Source organism: Sminthopsis crassicaudata, chromosome 4 (assembly GCF_048593235.1).
Source record: "Sminthopsis crassicaudata isolate SCR6 chromosome 4, ASM4859323v1, whole genome shotgun sequence".
Taxonomy (NCBI): Eukaryota; Metazoa; Chordata; class Mammalia; order Dasyuromorphia; family Dasyuridae; genus Sminthopsis; species Sminthopsis crassicaudata.
In genome coordinates this window covers 335,441,608-335,452,317 of record NC_133620.1, presented here as the reverse complement: position 1 = coordinate 335,452,317, position 10,710 = coordinate 335,441,608, and the positions used below count along the sequence as shown (strand labels likewise).

General features: G+C 43.1%; 1 protein-coding gene across 2 annotated transcripts; it reads right to left on the bottom strand.

Annotated features, from left to right (window-relative positions):
- OTOP2 (otopetrin 2) lies at nt 1–9,904 on the bottom strand. Of its 2 annotated transcripts, none has more exons than XM_074265468.1 (7): nt 9,728–9,904; nt 9,140–9,489; nt 8,361–8,497; nt 7,000–7,058; nt 6,288–6,412; nt 3,590–4,461; nt 1–783 (listed from the first exon to the last, which is right to left on the bottom strand). In XM_074265468.1, the coding sequence occupies exons 2-7, from the start codon at nt 9,450–9,452 to the stop codon at nt 613–615; spliced, it is 1,677 nt and encodes a 558-aa protein (XP_074121569.1). In that variant the 5' UTR covers nt 9,453–9,489; nt 9,728–9,904; the 3' UTR covers nt 1–612. The 2 variants fall into 2 exon arrangements, with proteins under 2 accessions (XP_074121569.1, XP_074121570.1); XM_074265469.1 differs by having other exon boundaries at nt 9,844–9,904.
- Between the last annotated feature and the right edge of the window lie 806 nt (nt 9,905–10,710).

Sequence of the window (10,710 nt, the reverse complement as noted above, 5' to 3'; positions counted from 1 at the left end):
TTAGAGAATCATAAGTTTATTTGGTTTCTGACTCAAAACATAGTGAACTAAGGGATTCTAAAGGTGAGAATATGGGGGTCCTGCAGCCCAATTTTGGGAAGTTCAAGAACAGAGGAAAGGTTATTTTTCTTTTACCCCATATCCAAATACTTTGGATAAATTGAATTAGTTCAGGGGAACTGAGTTTATACCAAAATATAGGTCTCATAGATTGAAAGGCAAAGTGGGAGAAAAGCAATTTTGATTTTAAAGTGATGTAAAATCAAGGATTTTGGCTTTAAAAAAATCTCAATTCAAACAGCAAACTTATTTGGTGAAAATATATGTTAAAACCCTCATTCTTCCAGTTATTGTCATCAACTTAGTTTTCTAAGAGGATCCCTTGAGCAAATGAAGTGGGGAATGGGAGAACTGGATAAGGAGGCAGCTGGACTTGGGTGGAATTGGGGAAATGGGTATAGAAGTCCCCACCCATCTCCTGGACTTAAAACTCTTTCCTAAGAGTTGTCTTTTCTCTCCCTGAGGAGACTATGGGCACCAATCAATCTTGTCCATCAGTTTGGGCTGGGCTCTAGAAGTCTTTTGTGGAAGTACAAGAGGGAAGAGGGAGCTTTAAGACAGGACATAGACCTCCAGCAAGCTGGAGACAGCATGCATTCGGTAGAAGATTCCGAAGGGAAGGCAGATGTTGACAATGGCTGCCCACAGAGAGTAGCCATAGAAATCCACTTCCAGGTTGTTGTTGAAATGAGGGCGGGCACCAAAGGCAGGCATGATCCAGAGCTAAAGAGAGAGTGGGAATGGATGGGTGGGTGGGGGGGTCAGGGTCCAGCAACAAGGTAGAACCCAAGTCACTTTCCATACCCCTTCCAAACCCCTTCCACAGATTTTATAGGGTTATTTATTGCCTTAATTGTAGAAAATGTTTGAATGGGAAGTGACTTTAGAACTCTTTTAATTCAATTACCCTTGTTTTATAGGTGAGGTAATTGAAACATTAAATAACTTTGCCAAGGTCACTCAGCTACTAAGTGGTTAAATCTGGATTAAAATCCAAATCTCCTGTTGCCTTTTCTACCATGTACACATACACACCCTTCAAGGGAATCAGCCAATGGTTTAATTTATCTCATCTTCATCCTGGCACTACTCCACTGAAATTGCCCAAGTGTTGAAAGATACCGAGACAAAGAAACAGTGGATGTGATTGGAGGAAGATATTTCTTCATATTTAAATATCAGATTTTTAGTTTCCTCCCAAGCAAAATGGGGAGATGATGTTGTAGTGAGGCTGGAGTGGAGTGAGGTTCTCAATGATGTCTAAGGGAGCTTCCATTGAAGGTGATGCAATACCATCTGCTTTGCTGTAGTACCCTAAGGACTATGAGATCTTTCCATTTCTACATTGTGTTGCCTCTTCCATTAGAATGTGAGCTTCTTGAGGGCAGCACTCAAACTGTCTTAGTTATTTAGATAAAGATAAAGTCCTTTTTAGGTACTTCCTATGTAGCAGACACTATAAATGCTGGTAATACAAATACAAGTAAATTTTTGTTTTCTCAAGCATTTATGATGCTTTGAAAATAGTATTTCACAAATATTTTTCATTCATTCATCCATTCTTCCTCTGAATCCTGTGTGTTGTATGGTACAAAGAATTAGAGAAATAAACTTGGAATCAAATGCCCTAAATTTGAATCTTGGCTCTGCCATTTACTGCCCATGTAATTTTGGAAAATCATTTAACATTTCTGGACCTGTTTTTTTTAACCTGTTAATTAAGAGTTGGATTAGATGCTGTCTAAAGTTCTCATAATCTGTGCTATATAATATATAAAGTATGTGTAAGTAAACAAATACTAACCATTTTTGTGGGACATCCAAAATTACTGAAAATTGTTGAGGGATGAGGGAAGGCTGCACCCAGATGGCAGAGGCTAGGCTGCAGAACTTCAGCAAGATTCCCCTCACCTTTAACTCCTCATACCCAGTATCTTCCCTACTAGACTCTCTCTCTTATATAATGTGTCTTATCACTCTGCTGGCTCTCTTTTGTCCTTGGCTGAGGGAGAACTAGGGGAAAACCAGAACCATGCTAAGGTTCAGCTGCACCCTACATAAGCAGTTCCTAATTTGTTCTAGGATATGATGCTTGTGTCTGCAGATAAATACCCAGATTCCTGGGTCAGTCCGTGAATCAGTTCTTGGTGGAACTATATATAGACTATAGTGATTGGAGAGTCATATAAAAGGACAAAAGGGAGAAGAGACATCAGATAAATTTGTAGGCACATGGTAAATCCAGTAAATCCAGTGCATGGCCAAAGGGTCAGCTCTTACTTTTTGATGAATAAGAGCAGATATGTAGAGTTGAAGCTATCCCCCTGTACTGGAGGAATTTCAATATAGATAATATATTTGCAGAGAGTTACTTCTCCTGGAAATGGGGATACACTGGAAATGTCTGTGATGGATATAGTTGGGACCCATTGGGAGCAGGTATTAATTATATCTGCAGCAGGGTGTAACTACACTGGGTCAAGTGTCTCTATATTGGAGATACACCTATGCTGATATAATTTTGTCTTAGTTCTATGTTCACTTTGAGAATATTTCTGTAGTGAAGATATAAATATTCTGGAGCAAAGGATATATCTAGATTTGTATTATTATTGAAGATGTCCCTATTTTGGAGATAATTCTATATTTTAAAAAACAGTTTCACTGATGTTTTTATATTGGGGATATATCTGGATTTGGGGAATTTTTATATTGAGATTATGCCTATATTGGGATGTTTCTTTATTGGGTACAGAACTTTAAGGGCATATTTAGCATGTCAACATTTAAGGTGTTTACATATTGGAATTTGCCTATGTGGGGGATATTTCTGTAGTAGAAATGTAGCTATACTGGGAGGTTTCTATAATGGGGAAGTATCTGAATTTAAGGTGTCCAGAATATTTGGGGTATCCTTATATTAAGTATACTGGCATTTTGGAGTTATATATTTTCTGAGTATATCTATCTATGAGACTTCTTGCAAGGTAGCTTTGCTGATTCACTTTGGGATATGGTGCCTCTATCTACTTGTCCTTCCCCATCACACTCTTAACACTTTATTTGCTCAGTCTTCACATTTCCATGGGACTCTGGTACTTCCTGCTGCTGCTCTAATTAAACTGAGAAAGAGTCAAGTCACAAGATAGAATGAGCTCTCACATCCCTAGTTTGTGGATGAGGACTCCTCTCCCTCTCCATGAGCTCTCACACCTCCCTCCTGTTCTTTCTTCCCTGTGTCAGCATTTACTTAGAACCCTCCAGTGCCTCATTTTCCCATTGCTTTCCCAGGAAGTCAGAACTCTGCTGTTTTGTTCATTTTCTACTCTTTTCTTAGATAGGTCTGCCTAGAAGAAAATGTGTTGCCCTCTCTGGGCTGAGGAACCACTCCTTTACTAGAGAGCTCTACTGTACCTGGCAAGGAGCAGGGTGAATTAAAGAACATCTTTGCTGGTGTTGGGCAAATAGTGCCTAGAATATCATTCCTCCCTTCCCCTCCCATCTTTACCACTTCTCCACCCCTACTCACAATCACGTTGCACAACAGTAGAAATAGTGAAATATCCTTCAGGCATCTTCGCCTCCAGTTCCTCGGAGAGGCTGAGATAATGGTTACTGCCTCTGGGGGGCCAGAAGGGGTGGAGCCCACCAGCCTAGGAGTGGATGGGTAGGCAGGCAAGGTCTGGAGAGCATCCTGATTAGTGTAGATGAGGCCATGGATGGGCTCATTGGATGGGTTTCCCTGGACAGTAGGGGGACCTCGGTGGAGGCTCTCGATGATGAAAATGTTCTGGAAGGTGTGCTGGGCAATCATTAGCAAGGAATAGGAGAGGTTCAGTCCACCCAACAGATCCCTGGGGGTGCCCACCACCACAGCCACAATAGAATAGTAAGAGATGGCATATTGCCCAAGGGCAGCTCCCATCAGGAGAGCTACATCCACTGTACGAGTTGGGTTCTTGTGATGGTCCATCGTCCTTTGATCAAAACGGTAGATGATAGAGCCCCCAAGGCTGACTAAGGTCATGAGTCCCAAGCAGGCTACGTTAAAGCTGTAGTAGAGGATCAGGGCTTGCTGGGTCCCACTTTTGTCCCCACTCACCTGAACTTCATAGATAATGAAGACTCCTAGCCCTACCACAAGTATGAGCAAGCCCAGCACAGGTCCAATGAATAGGGTTCCCCGGAAGAAGCTGGCAGGGGATGGGGTATGGCCGTGGACATGGCCATGGGAAGAGCTTATCAGGCGCCCCACATTCTTCCACATGACATAGACCATGGTGGAGGCGAAGAGGCTGTACTCAATGTTGAAGGGATACAAGTAGAAGTAGCCCTGTTTGAAGATCTGACAGAAGGTGGTGTTGCAAGGACAGGCTTCTCCTGCTGTGCTGCCCACCCGTTCTGTGGGAAGAAAGGGGGCCAATCTGAGAAACAATGGGTTTCATGTGTCTAGTAGTCTAGTGACTACTAGTGAAATCTACGGATCCCTTCTCAGAAGAATGTCTTTAAATGTATAAAATAAAAATGTAAAGATTTACCAAGAAAACCAATGCCATTCAAATATGGTTATGAAAATATATTTTTAAAAATGTCAAGGACCCCTGCCCTAGGAAACAGAAAATATATTATCCTTCAAAACTCACGCTAATCAATCCAGGGATATAGAACATTGAATTTAATGTGAGATTCTATTTGAGACATCAATAAGTTTTGCTTATTACTTTTCCTCTTCTTTTTTATTAAAAGAAATCATTTGTTTTAAGGGATAACTCTTTGCCTATATTGGGGTTGTTTTTGCATTGGATACACACTTTATGAGTATACTTCTATATTAAACATGTATTCAAATTTAGGGTGTTTAGAAGCAGCTAGATGGTTGAGCACCAGCCCTGGAGTCATGAAGATGTGAGTTTAAATTTGACCTCAGACACTTAATAGTTCCTAGCTATGTGACAATCCTGGGCAAGTAACTTAACCCCAATTGTCTCCACAGGAAAATAAGATAACAAGTTTAGGGTATTTATATATGTTTATATAGTTTTGTAAAATATTTTATAAACATCTCACTTTATCTCACAATAGTCCTGAGAAGTGAGTCCCATTATTATCCTTATTTTGCAAATGAGTAACTTAGGCAAACACAGTAAAGTGACTTGTCCAGGGTTACACAGCAAGTGAGGAAAGATATAAACTCAGGTTTTCCTGACTCCAGACCAGTACTCTATCTACTTCGACATCTACCTGTTTCACAAAACACGTGCTCAAACTCACCTTCTCCAAGAAGCTTTTACTTAGAGTTGGAGTGGACATCAAAGTCTAGCTAGTCTAATCCATACCTAGCAGGTAAATCCTCTCTAATATCCCTGACTAGTAATCATTCAGTCTATAATTATGTATAGGCTTCCAGTGATAGGGAACCTTACTTCTCAATATGGCATATTCCTCTTTGAGATTGTTCTAATTATTATTAGACTAGCATGTTATTAATCTGATTTGTTTTTATGTAGGTATATAAACATTAATTATCTGCATATCTTGCACTAGAGTGGATAGAGTACCAGCCCTGAAGTCAGGAGGACCTGAGTCCAAATCTGGCCTCAGACACGTTACACTTCCTAGCTGTGTGATCCTGGGCAAGTTACTTAACCCCAATTGCCTCAAAAAAAAAAAAAAAAAGAACTGAATTAGGGGCTCTTGAGAAACTAAGAGAATGAAGAACAATTACATTACAGGAAGATAAGAATGGAGGAGACCATATTTCATGGCAGCTAAGAGATTTTCTCTCCTCTTTCTCCACCTTCTCTACTTTTCCCAAAACCCTTTTTTTTTCTCTTTTCACTCTCCTGCTCCTGGACCTCTTTGTATTTCTTTCTCTTCCCTCAAGCTCTTTTGCTCTTACCAGCTGAACCATCTTTGTCCTCTCTTCAGTGTAGTTTCTTCTCTTTGGGAGGGCAGCAGGCAAGGAGAATATCCCAGCCATGAAGACCAGAGTAGCCTTCTTTTTAGAGATCAAGGAAGAACTATCTCACAGCTAGAGCTAGGAGTAGGGAATAGTAATAGTCCCTGAATCCTATTTCTGGCTCACTCCCCTCTTTAGGCTACAGAGGATTCAACCATTCTCCCAAAGTCATAGAGATGCATCACATGATGAATAAAACTCAGTTTACTCACTTGAGATTGCCCAAGTCAATGGTGGTGTGTGGACCCATGAGGATTAATAGACTCACCCTCAGAAGTAAGACGAGCATGGCTGCTATTGCCACTATAGGAGTGTGCCTGGTGAACAGATTCATCCACCACAGCTGCCATCCAGATGGCCAAGTTGGTTGTGAGTGTGAACATGAGACCACATCTATTGGGGGGAGGGGAGGAGTGAAAAAGTTAGTGAGAGTCACCATTTTACACTGGGACTATCCATCCTGAGATGTACCAAGGGAGAAGTTTGGGGAGAACAGCTATTCTGTTCTGAATAGAGAAGGTGTTTTGTGAAAGATTAAAAAAAAAAAAAAGGTTTGGTGGGATTTGTAGGGTTGAACAATCTTCTTCAAATAAACTTGGCAGGTCTACTGTCAAAGAGGCTGGGCCACTAAGAAATATGCCTTGGAGTTACTCCTTTCATACTCCCAAATGCATATGGTGCAAGTTTTCTCTCCCTAGGTGAGTCATAATAAAATTCTGTCCATCTTAGCATTTGGGAAATAGATATTCCAGGATGAACCAGCCTCACTTCTACTTGGAAGTTACAGTACTATGTAAGAAATGGCTTTGAAGCACTTCGCAGTGAATTTGGGGACAGAATAGATTAAATAGCATTTAATTTGGAGATTTACTAAACCAACTGACATTAATTTGGTGATGGATTGAAGCAACTGGCATCGGATATGAGAAGAACTAAAGCAACTGGCTTTGAATTGGTGATGGGCAGGCAAAAGCACTCACCTGGTCAGGTCCAGGTGGGCATGAATACAGTCCTTGGCTGAGACCCAGAGGAAGTATGTCTACAAGAATAGAAAACAGAGGTGGCCTTCTGAATAGGACAGAAGTAGGAATCCTGCTGATGTTCTGTGTTTTACATGCCTTTTTACAATCTCCATAATAGCTCAAATTTACCCAGCATAATAAGGTTTACCAAGTGTCTTCCTCGTGACAGCCTTGCAAGGTGAGTCTTGCAAAAATTATCATCATTTAACAGATGAGGAAATGAAGGGCCCAAGAGGTGAAATATTCGAGCTGGAACTTGAACCTATGGCCCCTAATCACTCAGAAAGATCTTGCCAGAAAGATCAAGGGAAGGGGTATGAAGTAGTAGAATAAGAAAAAAATAAAACATTAATTGTTAACTCAAAAATAACAAATAAATCCTCAATGATACATATTGTTTATGTCTCTTTCATTATATATTGAGACAATTTCTTTCTGGAGTGGAGACAGGAAGGTACCTAGTAATCTCTCAAAAGGCAAAAGTTTATTTCCTGTTTTCCACTCTCACTTCCCAGATCAGTTCCTCAGGCTAAAACATAGTTTAGGTAACTTTAGTCAAATCATACAGGAAGCAAAGTTTGGTCTTTATAGCTTCTCACCTACTTTTCCATCATATCTTCATAGTTCTATATGTCATATCATATCCTATTATAAGTTTTTGCTGTCAATTAGGTGTCAATGAATCCTCATTAAATTATTAGTTGATGTTAGTTTAAACAGTTACCCTGCAGGAGTGTTAACAATTTAACAAAGTACACAAATCTCAAAGAAGTGAATTTCTAAAAGTGAAATTTTAAACACATGCTGTACAGTGAAAATGTTGGGAATGGAGAGAAGGAGAATAACTTGCTTCAGTTTCTGTGACTTGTTGTCTCACCCAATCAGGTCTAGAGACAATAAGCAAAGACGTTTTCTAAAGAAATAATCCCAATCCATTTAACAGCCCACCCCTAACTACTATTTACTTTTGGGTTTGTCTCTAGCTCATTGATCGGGAGAAAAAATTTTTTTTCTAGCTTCTCTAACTCCTTGGATAGCTGATTCCTCCCTGCCTTTTGCCCATTAGTTCCAAGCTATACAAAATTCTGGCTTAGAATAGGAATCCTGGTCTGTTTGCAGCTAAAGTCAGCTAAGGAGAAGGGGCCATATTCTTGAGGATAAAAGTTGTAGCTGGATAGTCTTCACACCCCACCCCAGCCAAGTGTTAACCATAAACAGAGCTCCTAACCAAACTGCCTAACTCCTAAACCCCTTCTGCACCTTTCATCTATCTCAGGAACTCTAATCTTCATCAGGTACAAACTGACCTCCCCATTTACCTGAACAATGACAAATATAGCCTGTATGATGGGATGCAGGATCTTGATGGCTGATTGACACTCATAGAAACTGGAATAGTAGCCTGTTTTGAAGACATCCATGACCAGGGTACAGACACCAAATAGGACCAGCCCACCTTGGGAGTAGAGATGGTGGAGGTGAAATGCTGGAACATATCATCTGGAACTCTCCTGTGGTTCCATCCCCATACTATCTATCCTTTGTGGCCCACCATCAGAGAGATATTGGGATTGCCAAAAAGAAGTTAGAGGTTAACGTTCCAGTTCCTTAGTCCCTCTCTGCCTGCTCTGGAAGCAAGAATTAGTCAGATTTGGGGTTGTAAAGGAACTTTGCCACGATAAGATTTTAAAGTAATTGGGAGACTTTGGAAATCATCCTCAACTCTTTCCCCCACCGCTATTTCAAAGAGGAGCAAACAGGTCTGGAGTGGTAAATTATTGGCCCAAGGTCATTCAAGTATAGTAAGTGAATAATCTTCCATTGCACCTTGCAGACCTTAAGATGCGTCTGGACCTTTTATAGTGTTTTCCTTTCTTCAGTCCAAGTACCCCCTCATACCCACTCGGCCTCCTCGCCATTCCTGGTTCACCTACCCATAAGCACGTTTTCCATACTCAATTTTCCCGAGGAAACTCTGGGCTATAAACGCCCTTCCCTTCCCCCCTCCTCCCCCTGCCTATTCCCCACCTTTCCCCGGCACCTCATTTCCAACCCCGTCCCCAGCAGTCTTCTGGGACCCAAATTTCTGCCCTCCAACCTTGAAGCCAGATTGGTCCTGCGTGGGAGTCCAGGTAGGGGACTGCATCGGGGCGTCGGGAGGTTCGGAAGAGATAAAAGAGAAGCCAGATAGTGGTGAGAAGCATCATAGCCGTAAGCAGTGCGAACACATCTGTGTCATACACCGCCACCTTGTTGAAGGCGCCGCTGCTTATGAGGGTGCAGGCGAGGAGGAGCACGTTGACAGACAGCAGGACCGACAGCATCCGGCCGCCCTTCTTCCATCCCTCCCGAGGCGTGGGTCCGGGGGGCTGTGGGCTTTCCTTGGTGCCCGGTACCAGCTCCTCCGACATGACAGTGGCGGCCAGGGACGGTAGAGGTGTCGAGTCACTGCAAGAAAGGAGCAGACCGTTCGCCACATCAACCACAGAGTTCCCCTCTCCCCAGTACCCCTCCAGGACCCCTTTCCCTACAGCGTCACTTTTGAAACGGGACCTTTTCCTGCAGCCGTCGAAGAGGCAAGATGCTGAAACTGAGGACCTGAAAAGCCCACGCTCCTCTCGCTTCCTTCCCAGTTAGACGGTCGCCTTCCAGGGAGGGAAGGAGGAGCTGTGGCCCATTGGATTACCTGGGCGTCCCCACCAGCAAGTGCCGGGGGCTCTTAGGGCACGAAAGCCGCCCTTGTCCTATTTGCTCTCTTCGGCCCCAAGCCTGACAGACGTTCCCTGCCGGAGAAGTACCCACCTGGCTGGGACCAGGGATGAGCTGGGAATCGGGGGTCGAATGACGGTTCTCCTCTCCCAACCCAGGCTGGATGGGCGTTTTATACCCGAGTTGGCACAGGTATTTACAACCATTGGCATGAAGGCAACCAGGCTCCATAAACCTCTCTGACCCGCTCACATGATCCATTTTATTTCAGAGCTGATTTTGGGGAAGAGCACCCTGGAGAGAGATAAGGTTAGATTTATTGTCATTCAGTGACAAGCCCTTCCCGACCTCGTCTCCTCTCTTAACCCCCTCCCTTCTTCCTCTTGGAGCTCCGGCGCGGCCCCACCCGCGATGCCGCTCCGGGAGGATACTTTGCCCTTTATCTTTTCGTCCTCCTCGCCCCCAAAGCCACTAGTCCTTCCCTCCCGAGCTCAAGCTTAGGTTCTTGGTAGAAAATTCTACCCACCTCCCCACTCAGAAGCTCCCATTCCTTCTATCCTTCATTTCCCGATTCCACCCTCTTAGCCCCATGGTTCCCGGTACGCGGAGCTTGGATAGCATCTCTCCATCTTCTCCCGACGGCACAGTTAGAGGGTTTTCTTTTTAACTGAACAACTCGTGACAGCTCGATTTTCCTCCTTACCCTGTCTCTCTTTTCCTTTATTCTCCCAGCCCTTCCAGACAGACCCCAAGAAGCAAAGTCCGGAACGCCTATACCTTCTTCCCTCACCTGCCTCTTCCTTATACGAGCCGCTTCCCTAAGATCTGGCTTCCCACTTATCCTATGGAATTGTAGATGGTTTCAGCGCCTAAGGGGGAATCTCTCCTGGCTCTGCAGAGCCCCCCAGAGGAAGAATACAGGAGAGCTAGTTGCCTGGTCTGTAGTAGCAAGCCTGCAAG